Source organism: Mastomys coucha, unplaced genomic scaffold (assembly GCF_008632895.1).
Source record: "Mastomys coucha isolate ucsf_1 unplaced genomic scaffold, UCSF_Mcou_1 pScaffold22, whole genome shotgun sequence".
Taxonomy (NCBI): Eukaryota; Metazoa; Chordata; class Mammalia; order Rodentia; family Muridae; genus Mastomys; species Mastomys coucha.
Genome location: NW_022196905.1, coordinates 20,720,672 through 20,745,691, shown reverse-complemented (window position 1 = coordinate 20,745,691; position 25,020 = coordinate 20,720,672). Strand labels below are relative to the sequence as shown.

The 25,020-nt window shown below is 37.9% G+C and overlaps 1 protein-coding gene across 1 annotated transcript in view; it reads left to right on the top strand.

The window, feature by feature from the left end:
- The window catches only part of Abca13 (ATP binding cassette subfamily A member 13), a 437,491-nt gene extending 412,733 nt beyond the window's left edge, over positions 1-24,758 (top strand). The window contains exons 60-62 of the mRNA XM_031342061.1: positions 21,321-21,426; positions 23,424-23,561; positions 24,660-24,758. Of these exons, the coding sequence (XP_031197921.1) occupies positions 21,321-21,426; positions 23,424-23,561; positions 24,660-24,758 (343 nt within the window). The remainder of the gene's footprint in view (positions 1-21,320; positions 21,427-23,423; positions 23,562-24,659) is intronic.
- The last annotated feature ends 262 nt before the right edge of the window (positions 24,759-25,020 follow it).

The following is a 25,020-nucleotide window of genomic DNA, read 5'->3' as shown; positions in this document are numbered from 1 at the left end:
AGTTTTGCTGGGTATAGTAGCCTGGGCTGACATTTGTGTTCTTGTAGGGTCTGTATGATATCTGCCCATCCTGTGAGTTTTATTGTGGGTATTCCATGCTCTTTGCCTAATACCCACTTATCAGTGAGTACATACCATGTGTGTTCTTTTGTAACTGTGTTACCTCACTCAGGATGATATTTTCAAGTTCCATCCATTTGCCTGTGAATTTCATGAAGTCATGGTTTTTGAATAGTATTCCATTATATAAATATACCACATTTTCTGTATCCATTCCTCTGTTGAGGGACATCTGGGTTCTTTCCAACTTCTGGCTATTATAAATAAGGGTGCTATAAAGATAGTGTAGCATGTATCCTCATTACATGTTGAAGCATCTTCTGGCTATATGCCCAGGGGTGGTATAGCTGGGCCGTCAGGTAGTACAATGTCCAATTTTCTGAGTAACCGCCAGACTGATTTCCAGAGTGGTTGTACCAGTTTGCAATCCCACCAGTAATGGAAGAGTGTTCCTCTTTCTCCAAATCCTCACCAGCATCTTCTGTCACCTGAGTTTTTGATCTTAGCCATTCTGACTGGTATGAGGTGGACTCTCAGGGTTGTTTTGATTTGTATTTCCCTGATGAGTAAAGATGTTGAATATTCTTTCTTTAGGTATTTCTCAGCCATTTAGTGTTCCTCAGTTGAGAATTCTTTGTTTTGCTCTATACCCCAGGGTTATTTGGTTCTCTGGAGTCTAACTTCTTGAGTTCTTTGTATATATTGGATATTAGTTCTCTATCAGATGTAGGATTGGTAAAGATCTTTTCCCAGTAGCCTTCCTATACTCAAATAAACAGGCTAAGAAAGAAATTAGGTACAAAAGTCTCTGGAAGACTGCCCCTCCTTGGGATTCATCCCATATACAGACACCAAACTGGGTCATTATTGTGGATGCCAGGAAATGATTGCTGATGAAAGCCTGATATGGCTGTCTGCTGAGAGGCTCTGCCAGAGCCTGACAAATACAGAGGAGGAAGCTTGCAGCCAACCACTGGACTGAGCTTGGGGAGGCCCCCAATAAAGGAAATGGAGAAGGGACTGAAGGAGCTGATGGGGTTTGGAGCCCCATGAAAGGGAGCAACAGTGTTAACAGGCTAGAACTCCCAGAGCTCCTGACAACTGTACCATCAACCAAAGAATACACATAGAGCGACCCATGGCTCTGGCCACATATGTGGCAGAAGATGGCCTTGTTGGACAGCAGTAGGAGGAGAGGCCCTTGGGCCTGAGGGTGTTTAATGCCCCATTGTAGGGGAATGCCAGTGTCATAGAGACAGTGGGAGGTGGGATGGGATAGAAGGTTTCCAAACGGGAGACCTGGAAAGGGGAAAGCATTTGAAAGGTAAATAAAGAAATATCAAAGAAAAACAAAACAAAACAAAACTACCCCCCAAAAAAAACCAAAAAGAAAAAAGAAAGAAAGAAATTAGGGAAATGACACACCCCTTCATGATAATCACAAACAGTATAAAATATCTTAGTGTGACTCTAAGCAAATAAGTGAAATATCTGTATGACAAGAACTTCAAGTCTCTGAAGAAGGAAATTGAAGAAGACCTCAGAAGATGGAAAGACCTTCCATGTTTGTGGATTGGCAGGATTGATATAGTAAAAATGTCCATCTTGCTGAAAGTAATCTACAGATTCAATGCAATCCCTATCAAAATTCCAACTCAATTCCTCATAGAGTTAGAAAGAGCAATTCTCAAATTCATTTGGAATAACAAAAACCTCAGGATACTGAAAACTATTCTCAACAATAAAAGAACTTCTGGGGGAATCACCACCTGCCCTCATCTGTTTTCTTGTCAGTTTTTGTTGTTTGTTTTACAATGGCCATTCAGAATCTCAATTGTTTTACTCTTCCTTCTCCTTACATGGCTAAGAATGCTTTAACATTTTAAATTGTAGAATAACTATTAATATTTCTTCTGAGAAGTTTATGTTCAGTTGTGACTCAATGTTTGATTGAGTTGTTTGTTTTCTTGATGTTCAGATTTTTCAAATTCTTTGTACATTCTAGATTTTAGTCCTCAATCAGATGAAGAGCTGGCTAACATTCTTTTCTGTCTTTGGCAGCTTCTATTGACATTTTTCTTCTCTTTACAGAAACTTAGTTTTATTAAGTCCCATTTGTCAAATGTTGCCATTTTTCCTGAAAAAGCAGAGTTCAATTTAGAAAGTGCCTATCTCTTTATGTGTACTCCCTTCTGTATCTTCTATTGGTTTCAGAGTTTCAGGTTTTATGTTGAGTTCTCTAATCTATTCAGGGTTTATTTTATTTTATGTTTTTCATGGTAAGAGAGAAAATCTCCCTGCTTGCCTGCCTTCCTTTGTTTCTTTGTTCCTTCCTTCCTTCATTCCTTCCTGCCCTGTCTTCCTGCCTGCCTCTGCCTTCCTGCCTATCTGCTGACCTTTCTGCCTTCCTGGCATCCTCCCTCTCTCTCTCCCTTTCTCCTTCCTTCCCTCCCTCCCTCCCTCTCTCCCTTCCTTCTGCTTTCCTGCTTTCTTGCCTGCCTGCCTTCCTGCCTGCTTGCCTGATGCCTTCCTTCCTTCCTTCCTTCCTTCCTTCCTTCCTTCCTTCCTTCCTTCCTTCCTTCCTTCCTTCCTCCCTTCCTTTCTTTGTCCCTCCCTCCCTCCTTCCCTCCCTCCCTCCCTCCTTTCTGCCTTCCTACCTGCCTGCCTTCCTGCTTGTCTTTCTTCAGTATGTTGGCATCCAATTTTCCCATCACTGTGTGGACTTTGCTGTCTTCTCTGTAGTATGTGGTTTTTTTAAACTCCATTTTGCCAAAAAATCTGAGGGTTGCAGTTGTGGACTTAGTCTATTGATTATATATCTATTTTTGTGCCAGCCCTGTGCTGTATTTTTATTACTATGATACTTTAATATATCTGGAAAATAGGTATTGTAAAACCTCACAGAATATTTGTCCATGATTGCTTTGGTAACTTGGACAATTTGTATTTCACTGAATTTTATTATTGCATTTTATATTTCTATAAAGAATAGAGTTATAGTTTTGATTGGTGTCATACTAAATCTGTAGGTTGTCTTTGGAAGGGAGGCCATTCTTACAATATTTATTTCTATTCTAATATCATGAGACATCATTCCGTTCTCTAGTGTTTCCCAAAATTTCTTTCTTTAGTGTTTTTATAGTTTTATTGTATGGTCTTTCACTTCCTTAGTGAGGCTTATTCTAACTTTTTGGGGAGAGGGGAGGCTACTTTGAATGTGATTGCTTCTCTGATTTTTTCTTAATATTTTTATGTGTATATAGGAAAGCTACTGATTTTTGTATGTTCATTTTATATATTTTATATCCTACCATTTTGATGAATGTGGTTATCAGCTTTATAAATTTTTCTAGGGGGTATAGCCTTTAGACACTTTAATGTACAAACCACATTATCTTGTACATATTTTTGACTTCTTCCTTTCATATTTATATCTCTTTTACTTCATTCTCTTGTTTTATTGGTCCACTAAGACTTTGAATACTATATTGAAGAGAAATAGAGACATGTTTCGGATTTAGTGGGAATACTTTCAGTTTTTCTTTATTTAGCAAGATGCCAGCTACAGGCATGTAATAACATAGTCTTTATTATCTTGAGGAATGATCAGTTCCAAGATTCTTCATGATTTTTATCATAAAGGGATATTGGATTTTGTTGAGAGCTTTTCTGTGTTTATTAGGAGGATCATGTGATTTCTATTACAGGGTTCACTTATGTGATGAATTATGTTTACTGACTTATGCATGTTAAAACCATTGCTGTACTTTTAGAATGAAGCCAACTTAATTGTAGTGGATGATCTTTTGGTGGGACTCTGAGTTCAATTAGCAAGTATCTTTTTGAGTACTTTTGCATCTATATTCATTATGGTGAATGGTCCACAAAGTGTGCATGTGTGTGTGCATGTGCTTGTGTGTGTGTGTGTATGTGTGTGCATTTATGCATGCATACATATATATGTGTGCATGTGCTTGTGTGAATATGTGCATTGTGAGCGTGTGTATGTATATGCATTTATCTGTGAATGTGCATGTGTGCACTCATGCATGAATGTCTGAGTATGTGTGCACATGTGCATGTGGGTGTGTGCATGCATGTATGCATGTGTGTCTGTGTGTGTGTATATACGCTATTTATCTGGTTCAGCTATCAGTGTAATGCTGGCTTTGTAAACAATTTTGAAAGCTTTGTTTTCTATTTTATACAAGTTTTAGAAGCATTAGTTGTTGTTCTGAAAAGTTCTGGTAGAATTTGGCAGTGATTCCCTCTGAACCTGGGCTTCATTTGAGTCACTCAGATTCCTTCTTAATGGTACTTCAATTTGGTTGATGGTTGTGAAATTGTTTTTTTTTTTTATTTATTTATTTACTTATTCATTTTGTTTCTCGTTGATTTGACTTTGGTATGCCACTTTTAGAAATTCATTTCATTTATGTTTTAGTACTTGGTAGAATACAGCTTTTGGAAATATGTCCTTATGATTTTGCAAATTCCTATATATTATTATCTCTATACTAATATGTCTAATCTTAGTGAATTAGGATATTTTCTTGGTTAATTCAGCTAAAAGTTTGTCAGTAATTTTAAGTTTTTCAAAGTACTAACTGTTTCACATTTTAAAAATATTCTTTCATTTCTATTTCACTGATTTATGCCCTGATCTATCTACTTATTCATCCATCTATTTACCATCTGCTTGTCTGTCTATCTATCCATCATCTATCATCATCGTTCTATCATCATCTACCTATGGATTTAGTTTGTTCTCACCTTTCTAAGGCTGTTAGATGCATCATTAAAATGTGAATTTGACATCCACTTGACTTTGTAAAACAGGCTCTTACAGTTATAAACTTCCCTCTAAGGACTGTCTTTACAGTATCCCATAGCTTTGGTTATGCATTATATTCATTTTCATTCTGTTCTAGGAACTTTTTAATTTATTTCTTGATTGTCTCTGTGAGTTCATCAACAGTGTATTATTTAGTCGCCACAACTTTGAATATTTTCTATCGTTTCTCTTACTGTTGACTTCTAACATTATTACTTTATAGGCATCCAGAGTACAAGAAGTTATTTCAATTTTCTTGTATTCATTAAAATAAGTTTTCTGTTCTAATTTGAGATGAATGTTACAGTAACTAAACCTATTGAAGAGAACTTGTATTTTGCAATGTTTAAGTAGAATATTCTATTGATATTAGTTAAGTCCATTTGTTCTAGGGATCAGAATAGTGACACCTGCTTGTTTCATAGTTCCATTTGCTTGAAATATTTTTATGTATCCTTTTATGCTAAGGTAGTGTATAACTTTGGAGGCTAAATACATTTCTTGGACATGTCAAAATATAGAGTTCTGGGTTTTGTTTGTTTTTTTTTTGTTTTTGTTTTTGTTTTATAATACAGCTAAAAAATCTATATTTTATTTGGGAAGATTTACCAATTAATATCTTATTACTATTCAAAGGTACATATCAATTCCTGTCATTTTGTTGATTTTGTAGTGTTAAACATTTCTTATTGCTCATATCTTAGCAAATATCTTAGGAATGGTTTTGTAACTTTCTTGAGTTTATCATTCATTACCATCTGAATATTATATTTTTAATCAACATTGACTTTCTTAGTTCATTCTTCTGGTTGTTTCTGTTCTCTTGGACTTCATTCAGGCCTTTATTCATATCATTTTAAAAATTCATCCATGCCATGATTTTTGTCATGCTTGAATGGTCTGGAATTCCATCTGATTCACTTTCATTGGTAGCCATTATTATTAGACTGATAACTTATGGATGAGGTCATTTTTCCTTAGCACTCTACATTGGGATTTGCCAAGAGTTTGTTTGTTGGGTGAGTATGTCTGATGGGCCTGGTTTGAGTTTTAGTTTGGTTCTTGGTGAGTCTTGGTTCCTTTCAATATTTCTTGAAGTTTCACCATGGAAATGCTTGGTGTTGATTTATAAATGGAGTAGCTTAGGTTATCTCAGCTACTCAGGTTATCTCAGGTTTGCCCTCAGTTGTGGAGGGCAAAGTCTCTATGCTCACAGACTAGGATTAATGCTATGCACCAGGGGCTGAAAATGATCAGCAGAACTGTTTATCCTCTGACCTCAATGTTGCTTTGGGACAAAGTTAGAAAGAGGACTATTTTGATTTAATGAGTTTGTATATGTGCAAAACATTGTGCTTGTGGTTCAAGGGTCAGTGGGTCACAAACCTTTTGCTTCCCCAGTTGGTATGCACACAGGATATAAAAACTATCAGGGGATTTTGCAGAGATACTAAGAGTTTCTGAGACCTCTAAGCTGTCTGGACAGTTTGGGACTTGGGACACAAGTGTGCCTGTGAGGTTTTTAGTCCTTCAGATCTCTAAATTGTACAATTGCTGAGAAAACACTGAGCATGGCACTGTGCAAGGGAAGTGGCAACATCTACCTTATCTGGACAGATTGAGTATAGGGTGATGATCTGCAAGACCTCCAATCTATGCTTCTGAAGTGAGGCAGTATATACTGGAAGTAGGAATTTGTTAGAGTTTTTATCTATTATGTTATATTGGGGACAATGCTTCAGGAGTGCGTTGTGGGAATAGGAGTCTTCAAAGTCTCTTATCAGCCTGCATAAGATGTGGACATAGAGCAGCAAATGTCTACAGTAGAGGCAGGAGGTTCTGAGAAATAAAACCTGTGCTGCTGAGTTGGCCATGGAGAATGGAAGTGCATGGTAAGTGTATAGGATTCAAATACCTCAAAACTGTCTAGCCTGAGCTGAACATATAGAGAGACAGAATATGCACAGGGGGGAGAAAGCTCTAGGACCTACCACCCTTGTTGAGAACCATGCTGCAGAAGTCTGAGGTGGGGTTAGAAATCCCAAAGGTCTTTTACATGTCTGGCTGTTGTGAGTGTGCAGAGCAGCCAGAATTTTTCTTTTCTTGATACTCAAGTGAGATTTTCTGAGGATATATGAACAAAGGCCTATTTTCCCCTAGTAGCATTCTGTGGACAGGATTAGGAAAATATCCCTCTCAGGACTACATGGGTGAACCAATGTGTTTATTCTGGTTTCTCACTGGAATATAGGTTAGACATTGACTTATGAAAGCACTCAAAGGGTGCTGCTTTACCAAAAATCTGATCTCTGCTCATGACATGTAAAAGTTGTGTGCCCAAAGCTCCCTGTGTGGCTGGTTTGCAGGCAACTTTGCTGGCCTGAGAATCTCCTCCATCCAGCTAAGTTTTACTGCTTGTATAACCTCAGGGAATGTCTCTGAAGTTTTGTTCTCTAGCTTCCCAAATATTGTGAACTTTCTTCCTCCATCCAGGAAGTAATGTTCCCATAAAGAGGAAATGGCTACACAAAATTGGATCTGAATTTGGAACCATATGTTTGTGACATATGAAATCAGGTTCTCTCATGATCCATAACTTAACATGTGTCATTCATTTGTTCTATCTCATGGTTGGATAGTATTCCTTTGTGGTGTTTTTTTTTTGTGTGTGTGAGGGGGCAGGTTTTTGTTGTATTGGCTGTGTAGCTTGCAGTGAGATTTCAGGGCCATACTTGGATTTCTAAATCTAAAATATTCTCCAGATGGGATGCATTATTTTGAATTCTAGTCACTAGCTTATTAAGGTTTTGACTTCTCTCATTGTTACCTATTATGCCATTGACATTCTCATTTTTAACTGTTATGTTCTGATTGTTCATAATTTTAGCTATCCTAGTAGAAGTGGAATATCATCTGAATTTTTATTTTTCTCATGACTGATATTCCTAAACAATTTTACATGCATATTGACACATATGTCACCTTTTAAAAGTGATTTTATCTTTATCATATGAATTAATGTTTGTGTATGCACATGAGTATGGGTGTTTGCAGATGGCAGAAGAAAGCATCAGATCCAATGGAGATAGAGTTACAGGTAGTTTTTGAGCAGCCTAATGTAGGTGTTGGGAATTCATATCAAACTTCCTTTTAGTTTATCTGCTTATTTGTTCTATTTATATACAGCTATTATGATTCACTGATTAATCAGTAATTGCTCTGTCATTTTTCAACAATGCTATGGACATAAATCACATTAAAAATGAGGTCCATCAAATTGAAGGTCTAGGTCCTGGATAAAACTTGTCCTAATCATAGATGGTTCCTCCTAGTTGTCTCATTGGGTTCTCCCTGGAAAACTAGAGGGCCTATTGTTATCCTACTTCTCTAATAGAACTACCAATCTTCGACTTGCCTTTTACCACAACCTCCTCTGTTATTAGATCCCTCTTCTCTGAACTTCTATATGCACTGTTGCAATGAAGTCTGCTCTTTGGAGAAGAGGAAGATCTATCTTTCTTATGCCCTGTCTTGGCTTCATGGCAAAGTATCTGAGATGTATCTCTTAAAGCAGGAATGGTGGTAATTTCATGATTCTTCCATGTCAGAAATTTTGTGCTCATTGGAGATGAAAGGCTGTTGGCTCAGATATTCTCAGGCTGTTTTTGATGAGGTCAAATCAGTAGTAGTCCCCAGATTCTCAACTTCTCTTGTCTAATTCAAAGTCTTTATTGTATGAGGTAGAGCTGGGTGGACAAAGATTTCACCTTTCAGCTGTACTTAACACCCACTTATATCGCTGACTGATTGGTAGGGGCTGGGTAATAAATGCTTTATTCTGCTTCTCTTGGAAAATAGTCTGAGGAGCCAAGATGAAAGGGCCAGAGTTCTTGGACACATTAGTGTGAAGTGGAGTTTCTTTCCTTATGATGGAAACTGTGAAGATGGTGGTGGGCATGTTTCAAATGTGGTGAGCTACTACCGACTACTATCTTGTAGCAGATGTTTTGAAATGCTATTTTATTTCTCATTCTTTGTGTAGAAAGACAGTTTCTGTACTGTTAATGATTACTTTGAAAAAAGTTTGACAGTTTTCTAGAGAATGTGTCTCATACTATTCCCACTGTCCTGCTAGAAATCTGTTCATCTCGATGCCAAAATATCTGTCTACACTTGTTTCATATTGGTATCATACTGGTACCCAAAGAGACTATGCCCACTGAAAGATCAGGCCAGGTCATTGAGAAATGCCATTTGACCCTTCTTTTTTCTAAGTAATATGTTTATAGTATTTTTTTTTCATTAGGAATATATATTTGTATGATTGTATGGCATTGCATAAGGCACAGAAAATTTTTTTATAAAAGAGATTTATCCTAGGAATCACACTAGCATATTTATATGTACAGCAAGGGGTCAGTCACATCAAATAGAAATCTCCATGGCACAGAATCAGAAGCTGATTTTCTTTGTTCTATGTAGTTTGTCGGTCTTACTTGGTGTGTGGTGGGATACTGAGTAATGTTGGAAATTTTTACCCTCTTCATAATTCATTCCTACACTTTTAACTACCACTAGCACCTATCTTTCCTATTTGGAACTTGGGCATCTGTGACTGGGTTCATGTCATGATTCCTGTCTGAAGGGTTCTGTATTCCATGTGGCAGAGTAGTCTGCATGACCTGCTCTGACTGTTTGCTTGGATGGTGTGCTTTGAGTGTGTGTTCCCTGCTGAAAAGCTGGGTCAGTTAAGAACTTTGTGAGTTTGGTAATTTGCTCCTTTTTTTTTTTTTTTTAAATGTGGGGTTGGGTGGAATGGTGAAGTAATTGGAAATCTCTGGGCTTTTTATCTACATGTGTCCTGTCTGATGATGCAATAATAGTCTTATCTTTGTGCAGAGTAGGAAAATTCCCACCACAAATGAACCAGAGGCTTGTTCAGTGTCTGCCTTATGAGTACATTTCTTCAGCAACAAGGGCAAGGTTCCTCTTTAGGCAATCCCTGCATGCTTAGACAAGTATTCATTTTTCTTATTGCACTATTTTAGGAGTGATTAAAATTGTTTACATAGACTCTCATAAGTTATGAAGGTTATAAAACAATAAAATCTCTGAAACTAAGCTCAGCAAGTAGCCTAGGCCAGTCTCCTAAAAACACTACATCCTAAGCCAAGCTTACAATCACAGAGAAGCAGAATAAAGTACCTGTCCCCCAAAGCTACTGAAGAACATCGTTTGCATGAGATGACAGTCCCTTGTAGCTTATGTCTCCTCTCATATGGTAGCTGTGCTGGTATGTACACTGACTTTGAAGGATCCTTTCCATGATTAAGGCATTTTCTTCTTAGATATGACCCACTAAAAGCTCTGGGATTCTCCATGGCCATCACTCATGAAGAAGACAGAAAGTAGATCCCTATAGCTTTTCTGTAGGGTGTGTTCCTGGTCCTGGTCACAGTCTGTGAGATAAAAGATAGTGATTGCTTTGATCCTGTTGCCTCCATGGATATGGCTGTGAGAGTTGCTTGGTGGCTGCTTCTGGTGTCCGTTATGAGTTGACTTGACAAATTTTCTTAATTCCTCATCTTCTCAGAACACAGAACACAGATGTTTGTGATGAGACAACCAAGGCTTTGGATCGTTTACTTTGAGGAAATGAACTGCTGGCTAGTGTGTTGATGTAATGGCTAATGGTGTCCTATTGTGTGGCATTGGGGTTATATCTCTGTGTGTCAGATCTCTGAAGAATGACTATATCCTGTCAACTCCTATTTGGTTGTTTTGTTATTTGTTCTCACATCACTACAATGTTTTCAAACAGTATTAACCTATCTATGAAAATAGTGTTTTAGTAACTTAAAAATTCTTCTAGCATCAAATATTGCTAAAATAGACATCATGATGTCAGAATTTCAACTTCCTGCATAGCCATTGTGTTACATGCCAACTTTCTGGTTTAAAGTGAAAAAAATTTCTTGTTAAGACCAAGAAATATGAAAAATGACTTGTAATATTGTCAGCTCTAAAGGTATCTTTTATCTATCAGGATTTTGAGGTGTCTCTAAAATGAAGACAACTGGTCACAGACTACCATTAGCAGAAAATACAAGATACCAGAAAGGGCAGAATATTTTGTCACCTTTTCGTCCTAAAAGTAAAATGGCCAAAATGGTCATGAGGTAGAGAAAAACTGTGTTACACTGGAGATGAGGTCACTTCCTTTTCTGTCCTCTTAACTTGGGTCCGATATCATATTTTTAAATGTTCTACTTTGCTTGCTCTCAAAAAGGAAAAGAAAACAAAAGGATTTGCATTTTGCTGCTTAATCAAAGAGAACTATTGCTTCCCTTCTATAATACTAACTTGTTACAAGGAATTTCCTGCATCCTGTTCTTTATCAAATACTAAGGCATTTGCAGGGATGCTAGGAACAGTGGCAGGGAAGTCTGTGGCTCTTTCTTGCACCTGGCAAGGACAGGGCAAGTTTTGTTGCACCTAAGCACTAAGATATCAGGCTACCTGAGTGGAGGAAGAAAGCCCTACTGAAAGCAGCATGAAGAGAATTCTGGGGTAAGAAGTCAGATGAATGCAGCAGATCTAGGGAACCTACAGGCATCAGCAAGATTTTGTTCTTTTGTTTGCTGTACTAGAGATCACACCGAAGACCTGTATGTACTAGGCAACTGTTCTAGTACTGAGCTATATACCATTAGCCCAAGTTTGACTTTTTAAATTATTTATCTTTTACAAAATATTTTTAAATAAAACCATCCTGCTAGGTTTTTTATTTTGTTTTGTTTTGTTTTTAGAATTCCATACAGTGTTTTGGTCATAATCACCTTCCACCCCTACCTCTTCCTAGATCCACTCCATGTTTCCCACCTACCCAACTTTATGTCTTTTTCCTGTTTTGAGTTTTAACCAATCAAGACTCAATTTGTACTGCTCAATATTCTTGAATATGTGGTCTTTCACTGAAGCATGATTGGCTTACCCAGAGCTAATCCTGGTTTGTTGCATAAGTTTTGTGCCTGATGTTGCAATCACTGTGAGTTCCTATGTGTAGCTCTCTCACTGTGTCCAAAAGATACTGTTTTCTTGTAGCAATGAACTGCTGCTAGTTCTTACATTCTTTATTAGCTTCTTCTTATACTTCCATGGTCATTGAGTCTTGAGGGTAGTGAGTATAAGATATATGTTCTGTTTTGGACTGAGCATTCTGCAATTTCTTATTCTCTGCATTATGGCCAGTTGTGGTTCTTTGTATTAACCACTTTCTACTGAAAATTGGATCATCTGTAATGAGGACTGAGAAGTATACTGATGTATGATATCTTAGTCAGTGTTTCTATTCCTGCACAAAATATCATGATCAATATGCAAGTTAGAGAGGAAAAGGTTTATTCAGCTTACACTTTCAAATTGCTGTTCATCACCAAAGGAGGTCAGGACTGAAACTCAAGCAGGTCAGGAAGCAGGAGCTGATGCAAAGGCCATGGAGGGATGTTTTCTTACTGGCTTGCTTCCCCTGGCTTTCTCAGCTTGCTCTCTTATAGAATCCAAGACTACTAGCCCAGGGATGGCATCACCCCATTGGGTCCTTCCCCCTTGATCACTAATTGAGAAAATGCCTTACAGCTGGATCTCATGGAGGCATTTCCTCAGATGATACTCCATTCCCTGTGATAACTCCAGTTTGTGTTAAGTTGACACACAAAACCAGTCAGTACATATGGGTACAATAATAAATTGTTAGGAGTTGGTTTAATACTGTCTCCATATAGTAGATTAATAGTAGTAGTGCCTCTTGCTTCCCAGTCCTGTGACTTGTCTAGCTCTATATTCTTGGCCCAGTAATGGTGACAGGTATGGGTTTCATTTTGTGGGATACATCTTAAATCCAATCACAAGGTGTTTGCTTATCCCTCTGATGCTTAACTTTTGAGTCAAAAACTTTCCATTTTGAAACTAACATGGTCTCCTGAGTTTAGTACTTATGATTCTGTTGACCTTTCTTGTTGGTTCTGTTAGCCCAAATGCTGAATTATAGATCAATGCCTAGTGGAATCATCAGAAAGTAGCTCTATTGTACCTTAAATTGGCAATATCTCCTATCAGCTTGTATTTTGAATGATTACTCCTCAGTTGAAGGTGCTAATGCCAATGCTGCGAAGTATTTAGGTGATAGCGCCTACCTAGCAAAAGTGGACCTTTCAGAGTAGGGCTCTATTTCTTTGGCTGGTCCCTAGTTCTGTGCTCTGCTTTTTTGGCCTGGTGTGCTATGAAAACTTTCCACCACAGGACCCTGAAACCATCAGTTGCTCTGCAAGGCCTGTTCTGCTACGATAAACTGAGACGCTCTGAAACTGAACCAAATCATCCCTTCCTTATGTTGTATCTGCCAGGTATTGTGGTTACTATCTTCTAGATGCTAAGCAGAATTGTCTTTAAGAGGTGTGCTCATGTGACTAGAACTTTGTTTTATCCAGAAGCCTTGTGGTCTACCCATATGATCTTGTCTTTATGTTTAGAAGCTTATTGAGGTTCTTTTCAAAGACAGTTTCTCTCCCAGAAGGTATGCTGTGCCACCTGGAAAACATTATTTTGTTTTGTTTCATTATTATTTGAAAATTGTCAGGGGTTCTCATATTAAAGTCTTGACTAGATAACCCTCCTGACCGTCCTTATTTGCATATGTGACTATTGGGAAATTTTCCAAGCTCTACTTAAGGAAAGTTGGATACCAAAGGCACTTAAGATGAAAAGATGTGCTTGTGGAGTGAGTCCTGGTTTGTCCCAGCACTGCAGGAAATAAGATGAGTGAGAACAGGAATGGCCTTAGAACTGTTCATCTATGAAGAAAATATTCCATCTGTGGGCAGTGGTGCACAGGTGGCTGTGAAGAATAAAATGAACATACTGTTGTCACAGTGGTCATTTAAAGAACGGAGGAGTGCTAGCCATTAGAAGACATCCTGCTGTAAGCTGGGAATTTTAGTTGAACTTATGAATATTGAAATTGTGAGACTTTCTTTTTCTTTGAGCTATGTGAGCTAAGCAAGTTCTTTAGCAGCAAATGAGATTTTATTCCATGTTTGTGTTACAAAGCTAAAGATGGTGATATATATAATCCTGGAGGATTAAATCAAGTAACGTGCTTGGTACCTCACTTAGGACAGATAAAGACAGAACTATTCTCTGTCTTCTCTACTGGTTCCTTGTTTCTGTGGATGAAGACTGTCTTAGCTACTGTTAAGAGACACCATGATACAAAGGATAACTTACAACTTACAAAGGATAACATTTAATGTGTGGGGTTGCTTATAGTTTCAAAGGATGAGGTAATGACCATCATGGCAGTGTTTGGTAAGGTAGGGAAGCATGATGCTACAGCAGTATCTGAGAGCTGACATTCGATCTACAAACAGGAGGAAGCGAGAGGAGACACTGGGCCTGGCATGGACTTTTGAAACTAAGTGACACACCTCCTCCAAAAAGACCACATCTCATAATCCTTCCCAAAATAGTCCACAAACTAAGGACCAAACCTTCAAACTAGGGACCAAACCTTCAAACATATGAGCCTGTGGGGGCCATTCTCATTCACACCACCATAAAGAATCAAATAATGACTGGGATAATGATGAGGGAATTTCTGTGCAGATATACTAGCCTCATACCACATAGTCACGTATATATATATATACATACATATATATATATATATATATATATATATATATATGTATGTATCTGGTGTCTAACTTTTAGCCACCTTCCCTTAGAATCACCCTTTACTCTGTCTTCCTCTGTAAGCAAATAAGCTACTGAAGGGAGATGAATAGAAGTTGCCATGTTGCACAGGCACCAAGCCATGAATGAACAGGATGTACTGTAGTGAGACAAGTTTGAAGAATTTGTATCCTCTGGGAATACTCTCATATAGATGATTGATGGGAGGTCATAGAAGAACTCAGGATCATGGTACTCTATGCTCTCTGTGCTTATATCATGAATAAAAAACACCATTTTAAAATTTTTAAAAAAGATATTTTATATTCCAATTGTTTTATTGGGAAGAATATATTAGTCAATGTGTGTGTCAGTGTGTATGTATATGTGTGGATGTATGTTTGGATTCCTTATGAATCAGATAATAGAATTCAATTGCATATAAAGATTCATCTAAAACCAATTTTAAATACTTATTACTTTAACTCAAATATTAGTTTCTATACCTAGAAGTTTTTTGCCCATAAGTTTTAGAAGGTACATATAAAAACCAGAATGGCGATGCATTTGCAAAATTTAGCACATCAGAATGCTTTTGTATTTTAGAAACCATGTGTATTTCTTTATAATTATAATGCTGGTATGAGCTCTTTTAGTGTTCAGCAGTACGTGAAGAATAACTAGCAGTCATACAACATTCAAGTAGTATCCTAGTATTTCACTTGCACAACTGATATTCTACTGAGTCTATAATTTTCCATTTTATAGTTCATGTAATTATAAGCTTTTTCTCATTTAAAATCTTTGTGGATATATATTTTAGTGGTTGAGAATAATATCAACATGTTTTCATGAACCATTTAATTTTAATTTGAGGTAAAATATTTTTAAAATGGAGTCTGGAGCTAAGAAGTGTAACAGTCCAGGGCTTCATCTCTGCCTTGTGGGGTCATTTCAGTCAGTCCCTGCTCACTCACTGTGTTCTTTAGTGTCTGTTTGTGCTTGAGACTCCACTGTGTTCCTGGGATTCTCATGCTTCTGATTTAGTATTTTACATATATTACAATTAATAAGAAATTATTACAAAGTATTCTTACACATAATTTTACCTACAGACATTGCTGCTCACTTGTTTATATGATTGCTGCTACAGAAATGACAGTACATACTAGACAATCCTGAAGTGTTAGGTCAGTAAAGGTGTACATCAACATGTGATGCACTGGCTCTGGCTGTGCTCAAACCTTTCAGTCTTTGAAAATAATTAATAATTGAATAAATACTCCAGGAAATTTAGATCATTGGCACACTGAGACAGAGATGAGTAATAAACCTAAATCAAGTACCTAAGTTAGATATGTCATAAGTTAATTTAATGATTTACAAAGATTTTTCTTAATTACTAAATATGCATCCTTTCATAATTTTATCTATTGTTGACTAATCTAGAAAAAGCCATGGACATTATCTTCCTACAAAAGGGATATAGTCTCTTGAATATATTTTTTCTTAATTAAATTCTTTTTTCTGTTTTTCTCTAGCAAAGGTAGAATGTGTTACTTCAAATGAAATATTACTTTGAAAGAATTTAAAACATTAATATGTTTATAGAGAATTTATTAATTTTTAGAATTTAACATGAATTTTTCAAAATACATTAAAATATACTATTAAAGGCTGCAAACAAAATATATCTATAAAGGGTGCAAGCTATATTAGTGATGAAAGTGGCAACGAGGCCTTCTTTCCCTTCACCACCATCCACCAGCATATAATCTGTGTTTGCTTTGTCTTTTCTGCATTCACAGAACTTTCCCAAATAAATTGTGTGCTTCTCAATATCAAATAGATGTTTCATTCTGGCAAAATCCTACATAGAGCTGAAATTACACTTTTTATTTACTTATTTACACAGTGCCAAAAGTAGTTCCAAATGACTCACAAGGAAGAATTAATTCTGTCCTCCAACAACCTTATTAGGCAGTGTCTCTTCTTGGTCTAATCTCTAGATGAGAAGGCTAAGCTTGGAAGTCTCACCCAGCTATTTAAGGTCATGAATTTTGTGGGAGGAATGCAGGCTACCAGGATCTAGTATCTTTGTCACAAACTCTTCATAATGGTATCAGAATATCTAAAAACATATTGCCATTCAGCATCCCCTCCTAGGAATCAGTGCTGTGCCCCGTCATAGCTGGGAGCTTAGTCCATGGAGAAGCTTCAAAGTTCCAGTGACCCATCTCTTGACCTTGGGAGCCCCTTTAAGCTTTTGGGTTTATACCTTTCTTGCTTAAAGCATGAAAATGTTTACCCATTCTGGAATCTTGGTGGAGACAGAATTGGAAGTCTGTGTGTGTAAATCAGCAGCTCAGCCTCTTTCTTCCACTCCTATGGAACAGAATAGCCATTGATATGGATCCCCTGTATGGATCTAGTGTATTTGTGTACAATTTCTGGAGTTGGCCGAATAGGAGTGTTACAGAATTCATCATTTATATGTGTCCATGTATGTTTGCCCAGTGCTTATTGGCATCTCAGCCATGTGTAAACTAGAAGCCATCAGTCACAAGGGATGGGGGCTCTTAGTATTAAGAGATGCTCCAGATACAAAATTTCTCACTATCGTGCTCTGTGATGGGTGGGAAACTCAAGCCCCAAGGATAAGGAACAGATTTCTGTCAATGCTAAAGCCGTTTCTGTCAACAAACAGCCATTAAAGAAACAAAACTATAAATGTTCCATTATTGACAGCCAAAGCCTCAAGCATATGGCATGGAGAGAAAAGCAGCACACAGTAGCCTGCACACATAGGTACCAGAATCGATGGTAGATTTTAATACAATTTTCTTTATATATTACATGTAGTGGGAGATCCAGAGATTAAAGTCCTAGATAATCCGCAACAAATTTGGTCATTTTCAGACTTCAGCATGTTTTCAATGTGGAAATCAGATTTCCATAGAAGAAGAGGATACCAATAATTCAAAGCTTGACTCTTAGTTCCGAGAGGATATGGCCTCCTGAAGGAATCATCAAGATTCCCTGGAGACCTAAAAGTACTCCCTAGTTCCCTGTTCCTGAGGTTTTTTGCTTCAGGAGCACCCTCCCATTGATTGCTGGCAGAGAGAATTACTCCTGTCTTAGCCACAAAAATTCTGTATTTATACGCACAACTACAATGGCTGTAATGGTTCTAGGTTATCATTCTGCTGTTATCAAGGGTACAAATTTGTTTCATTTTAGTTCCACATGACAATCTATTTTATCCTCAAAGCTTATCAATCCTGAACTGACAATAATTAGTACATCTAATTCATACTGTTTGATGTCTACCTACCCCATTCTTAGAGAAAGCAGACAAGTACCCAGTTGGATGGTCACAACTTGATGCTGTCATTTTAACAATGCATAGCTGAAACCAAGGCAGGAGATAAGAGGATGGAATGCTAGACACACATCTCAAAGGATGTTCACTGATGGGAGATTGTTTTGGGCAGTGTGAATTTAGATTCTGATTTCTGTAAGATCTGGGTGCAGTATGAACTTTGTTGGCTTTATTATAAAGTATTTTCGGACTCAAGTGTTTTTACAAAACATTGTTTTTCATCACTTCTGATTGGTTAATAAAGATTCATCTAATAGCTAGACAAGAGAGAGAAGGCAGGACTTCTGGACCTAGTGAGAGGGGTCCCTGGTGGGGACCAGAATGTAAGAGATTCACCAGGAGAAATTCAACATGAACAGGTTGCCAGGGGAGTCCATGAGGACACAGATGGCAAGAAGACCAAGATGGCAGGTAATGAGTCATGTGGCTGAAAATTAGGCTGGGAAAATCGGGTAAGAACAGCTCAGAATTTGCCCATCTTAATGTTTAAAGCTTTTTAATAAATATACCAGGTTTCCATGTAATTTGTTTGGGAGATAAAGAGGCAATAGAAAAGTCCCTCACCCCAGTTACTTTACAGTTCACAAGGGTTATCTGTATCCTAACAAGTTCTTGTAATCTTAAACAACCTTTCCTTATCACACAGACTCAAGGTATAAAGGCATAAATGTATTATGGTCAGTTTTACCTAGATAATTTAAATAAATGTACATTTTTTCTTATTTTTTTATTTTTATTAGATATTTTCTTTATTTACATGTCATATGATATCTCCTTTCCTAGTTTCCCCTCTGAAAAAAATAAAATAATAAAATAAAAAACAAAAAACAAAAACAAAACAAAACAAAACAAAAACCCTGTTCCCTCCCCCCTCTCCTTGCTTACCAACCCACCCTCTCCCACTTTCTGGCCCTGGCATTCCCCTACACTGGGGCATAGACCCTTCACAGAGCCAAGGGCCTCTCCTGCTCTTGATGACCAACTAGTCCATCCTTTTCTATACATATGCTGCTGGAGCCATTAGTCCCACCATGTGTACTCTTTAGTTGGTGGTTTAGTCCCTAGGAGTTCTGAGGGTACTAGTTAGTTCATATTGTTGTTCGTCCTAAGGGGCTGCTTTATCTAGTGATGATGATCATAAGAATTGAAAACATCATTTTTTTCATTCCTTAAGCTAATTTAATTTTTTTGTAGCATGAAGTTCTATGCTAGATAGCACTGAATAACATGTTCTATACCTGAAACCGATATACGACTACACAAAGTGATGTAAATTTCAGGCTATCAAGATAGTTCAGTGGGTAAAGGTGCTGTGCAAACCTGCCAACTCAAGTATGGTCCCATGGAACCCACGTAAAAATGTGAGGAGAGAAGTTACCATAAAATTGACCTCTGATCTCTACGGATGAGCCATGACATATGTTACTCACTCTTGTGCTCTCCACACATTAACAATAATAACAACAATGAAGTCTTATACTAATCATGGCTCATCCAGGTCTCTGTTTTTTACTGATCAGAACTCTACTGAGACACTGTTTTATTACAAACACCTTGAATTGAGCTATAGTACAAGATGCAGAGCTTTCCCCCCCCAAGAAATGCAGAGTATTGCTTTTGCTTGACCATCAGAATTTTATGCTTAAGTCTCTATTGCTGAAAATACCATGCATATTAGTCATGTGTTATAGAAAAGTAATACTGGTGCTGACCAGGAAGCTTTCTCCCTCATTGCTAGATTTCAGAGCACTGGAAAGTGCTGCACAGGCTGCTGAGAAAAAAAAAAAAAAGTCATCAACAGACTTACCCAATCGTGAACCCTGTGAACTGTAATAATGACCAGTGAGGCAAGATATGCTCAGAGGTGCAAATAATGGCATGAATGTTATAAGACCAACCAACTACTTTCTTGTAAGGTTTGCTCCGCAAAGCAAAGTAAAGCAAAGCAAAAACAAAACATGTCCCTAGTACTATACTCTAAGGAACTATGATTAGGAAACCCTCTGTGTCTAGGGTCAACCATTGACTAGTATAATTCTAAATGGCATAGTACCAAACTGCCTTCTAAGTAGGTCTCTCTTTCTACCAATGGATTAGTGTGTCTCTCAGAACTCATAAGAGAAGACTCTTTGTATAGGGAGCAGCGACTAATGAAGGAATGCACAACTCACTAAAGTGCCAAGAATACTATATCAGTCTAATGCTCACCCATAAATGGGACATCTGTATCAACCTCCCTAAAGCTCAGGAAGCATCATAAAAGGGAAGACTAGAGCATCTTTTGAACATGACCAGACCACTGTAGCAATGACCTCACGGCACCTGTGATTGTCCTCACAAGACTTTCATAAGACCAAGCCAATTACCATTTTATCAAGGAGGGGAAATGAGTGTTTGAGTGTCTGCCCTAAATGAAGATCTATGGACAAATGATGGATTCTGGAGGAAAGAAAGTCAGTTTCCTTTTAGACCACACATGAGCGTCTGGCTGCACACCCAGGACTATATTGGCCAATATAAATTGGATTCAGTGGGTTATTACGAACGTGAAGCTGGTGTGGTTAGGAACATGGGAAGAGTAGAGCAGAACTCTGGTAGTTAATATGATCAAAATACAGTGAAGGAAATTCTCCAAGACTTAAAAATAGTTATTAAAAACACAAAGGTTTTGAAAGCCTGCTACCTTTTTCAAGATTACTATATGAGATTAGCGTGATTCTGCACTTAGTGGTGTTGCTGAGATAACAGTGAAGCAATCTACCCAGCCGTGCTAGGTACAGTACCTCTAAGGATGTAGGCTTCTGGGGCCATTAAGAGATTCTCTGCCCACCGAGGCTGACTTAAACCTGGAAAATGTTTTCATATAGCAGACAGACAAGCCCTTCAGTCACTTATGTATTCCTTTTCATCTTTTCCCAGTCACATCTTAATCACTGCAGGCCTTGAAGCAACAAACCCAGAAATTTACTTCCCAGGCTGGTCTCCAGGGCAACCTCTGGCTTCCTCTAACTCAGCACTCTGCTTTTACAATTTACATTCTCACCTTAGCTCTTTTATGGAGTATGTACTGGTTTCTGGATTTGCTGATTTGTTTTTAAGTTAAGCCAATGTTAGTGTAAACAAGTGACAGCCACTGTGTTATGTACTTAAAGTTAACTTCTCCACATTATATATTTGAGAATCCAAATAACCCAGCGATCTACAGGAGTTACTCACTTTCTCTAGGTCTGTACAAATTGCTGTATCACACAATTACTGTAAGTCGATATATGACACATATGTAATGGTGCCTGTTTTTTTTATGTGACTTAGGTTTGGTGATGGTTACACAGTCAAAGTTTGGCTCCTCAAGGAAGGAAGTCAGCCTAGCGCAGTTTCTGACTGCTTGAAGCTCCATTTTCCAGGAATCCAGTTTAAGGTAGGTTGTGTGACTTTTCCAGAAAATGAATAGATATGTATTCACCCTAATAAGGTATTAATGACAAGCTAACAAAAGGATACCACTTGGGGTTAGCTTAGTGAACCAGTAGAATTGTTAGGGTTACTTACAAGAGTGCAAGTTTACTCAAAGGCAGTGATATCACTGAATAACCAGCTCCGGGAGGAGTGACTAGACCCCCAAACTGCACCCCTGGTATTTTCTCCACCACTTGCAGGCATCTCTAGTGGAGAGAGTCTCCTTTCTCCTGTCATTATTTTATAATCTTCAGGAAGGCCTTCATGGATTTTTATATCTCTCTGTTCCCTGAGCCTTGTGAATTTCCTAAATTTCTTGTCCTATGAGTTCATTCTCCCTCCAGGAGGGGATGACTCAAGGGGGATAAACAGCCATAGAGAGAAAGTCCTAATAGCTTGTGTTACCATTTTTAGCCAAAAAGCATATTATATATGTATTAATCATTTTTCTCTTTTATTCCACATTGCCAAAAGACAGAACCTGCTGTATTTTTGCCTCTTCATGAATTATTGGCCACATCTCTCTACTAAAAATGATTGAATTGCAGACATTGCTTGACCACTCTGGTAGATGGCAGGCCTGTTTGGTCACTTGTGAGACAGTCCAGAGGAGACTGAATGTATATGCTATCCTCTTAACCTGGTCACAGCTCCACGGTGTGGTTTGTTTCATCTGGATGGAGAGCTGCAGAGATCAATTTCTTCTATACATTTGTTATAGGGTTTACAAGTTTGGTAATTTTCATATTATATAAGCTTAGACATTTTCTCACTTGCCACAATGAAAAGAATCATATGATGGGAACCATAATCTATGAAGTTGATGTGAAAAAGTATAATGCCAATAGCATCTTCAATAGGTGATATCCTTTAGGCACACAGAAAGGCAGGCTTGGACACACTCTATCCCAGTTAGCCTTTTGACAAGGTAACTAGATCGTTCTTTTACACATTGAAATTTTAGAGGCACTGAGTACAGTTCTTTCTTTTCTAGTTTGTTTGTTTTGCTGTGTAGCCTGAGTAGCTTGAAGTTCACTATCCACCTAAGGATAGACTTGAGTTTAGACCAAATCTCCTACTTCTGCCCCTCAAGTGCTAGGCTTACAGATGTGGGCACCAAACTTGCTTATATACTAGAGGTTTATTTATTCTTATTTTATATGCATGGGTATTTTGCCTATGTGACTATCTATGTAGCAGATACCACCCCTCATTTCTGGAGGCCAGAAGAGTGCATTGAATCCCCTGGAACTGAGATGCAGCCTATTGCGAGTTCCCATATGTGTGCCAGGAGCTGAATCCAGTCTCCTGGAAGAGCAGCCAGTGCCCTCAACCACTGAACCATCTCTTCATCCTGGTTTATAATTCTTTTAGATAGCTGTTAATCTTATATATCCTAACTTCTAAAAGGTAATAGGCATTAAGTAGCCATTCTTTATTTCTTTTAACAAATAACCCATGAGAGACACTACACTATCATTTGTGTTCTAGTAGCACTCTAAATTATCTCCTTCAGAAAGCATAAAAACAAGACTCAGAGTGAGTAAAATTTTTCCCTAGAGTTGCTCAGCAAGTAAAGACACCTGAGGCCTAAGAATCCCTTGATGCTTGTGAAGTTCGGGGAATCCTCAGATATTTTCATGATGCTGTATTCACCTCCTTTTTCTGGACAATCTGTAGACTATCTCTGGTCATTAAAGCTTTTCCTAGTGCTTATGGCACAGTGGGACAGAGTGGGACAGGGCATCATTTGAATCCAAGTGAATGCCACTAGTCTAGTGAATCTTGGGGTGAACTGTAGCAATGAGCATTCATTAGTGACTCCCAGCATTAACCTACCCACCTTAGATGTGTGGCTGAAAAAACACATTTGAATTTATTTACAGCAAAATGTAGTGTTATTAACTTTGTTCAGTGATTTCTAATATATTCTGATTTCTCATATTTTCTGATTCTTAGGGACAGCGCCTTAATTTATTGGAATATCATGTACAAAAGAGTTGGGCGTGTTTAGCTGATTTGTTCAAAGTTCTAGAGAACAACAAGAGCCTCCTGAATATCGAGCATTACTCCATCAGCCAGACCACTCTGGAACAGGTACCCCATCTCAAACAGCACAGCATGCATATTATGATTGTCTATAATTATATGATTATCATTACTGGACTTTATCCATTAGACTTTAAAAATAATTGTTTCTTTAGCACACCATCTCTTTTAGTTAACCTAACTCAATTTTCCAAAAGTCTAGTAAAGATGGCAAAAGTTAGGAGGCCTGTCTCATGGGCTTTGTTCGGTGTACAGTGTACATGTTAATTTGTTCATGGAGCTGCTGGGCATTCCCTTTCATTAAACTTCGCCTTCCTAATTATTCAATCCCAAATGATGGATTTGATTCTGCAGTAGTAGAACAATAGCTGACTCTGAAGAAAATAAAATTTTTATTAAGAATATCAGAAATGTAATTTTATTGAAACTACAAGGTATTGAACTATTAAGACTTTGCAGGTGACTTTTTAGTCCTTATTCTGAGAGCTGACTGTTCAGTGGATTCCTGTGTGTGTGTGTCTGTGTGTGTGTGTGTGTGTGTATGTGTGTGTGTGTGGTGATAAAGGAAAAGATGGTATAAAGGCATGATGTCTGCCTTTCTAAAAATGTATTTAATTTGTAAGTAAAATATAATTACGTCATTCCTCCTTCCTTCATTTTTTTCCTCCAACCACCCCAATGTACTTCTTTCTACTTCCTCTCAAGCACGTTAATATTATTACATATGCATATACATATGCATACACACACATAAATTCATTCTGCTAAGTCAATCAAGTTTTGTTTGTATGTCTATGGTTTTAGAGCTGAACACTTGATAGCAAACATCCAATTAGGAGTTTCTGGGGCAGACTGATTCTACTCTCTCAGCAGTCATTAATTGCCTGTAGTTCTTAACCTAGGGGTAGAGCCGTGTGAGAATCAACATTTATGTTGTTATGTCTGTCATAACTCAGGTCCTTTTAGGCTACAATATTGTTGAGATTTCATGAATGTAACTTCCCAGCCATATCTATAATACATAGTCTCAAAGCAGACTTGGTGGGCCAAAATGCTCTTTTGCCCATTTGGACGGTGTCTGAGACGTCTCTCTTTATAATAGCCAATAGCAAATGAGTTAGTAAGTATTTCATTATTTTCTTTCAGGTCTTTGTTAATTTTGCCACTGAGCAGCTGCAAACTGCACATTTTCCTGTTGATCCACCCTCCACTGATTCTCAGCATTTGTGCCACTCACGCATCTAGGCACCAGAGGAGTAAGCCTGTCATCATCACAGCTCATCTAAGACCAGACACAGGCACAACTGAAGAGCTGAAGAAATGCTCCACCAGTCACATATTCTCTCCTTTATTACTTAAAGGTTACTCTCCAATGTAGACTCCTTGTGATTTTGTTCTGTGGATTGCCAACCAGGTGTGTGACAGGTTGTCTGTGACAGATACAGCAACAAACTGACAAAAGTCCAAACTAAGAAGTGCAGGAACCGAGAGGACCACCCTAGTTCAC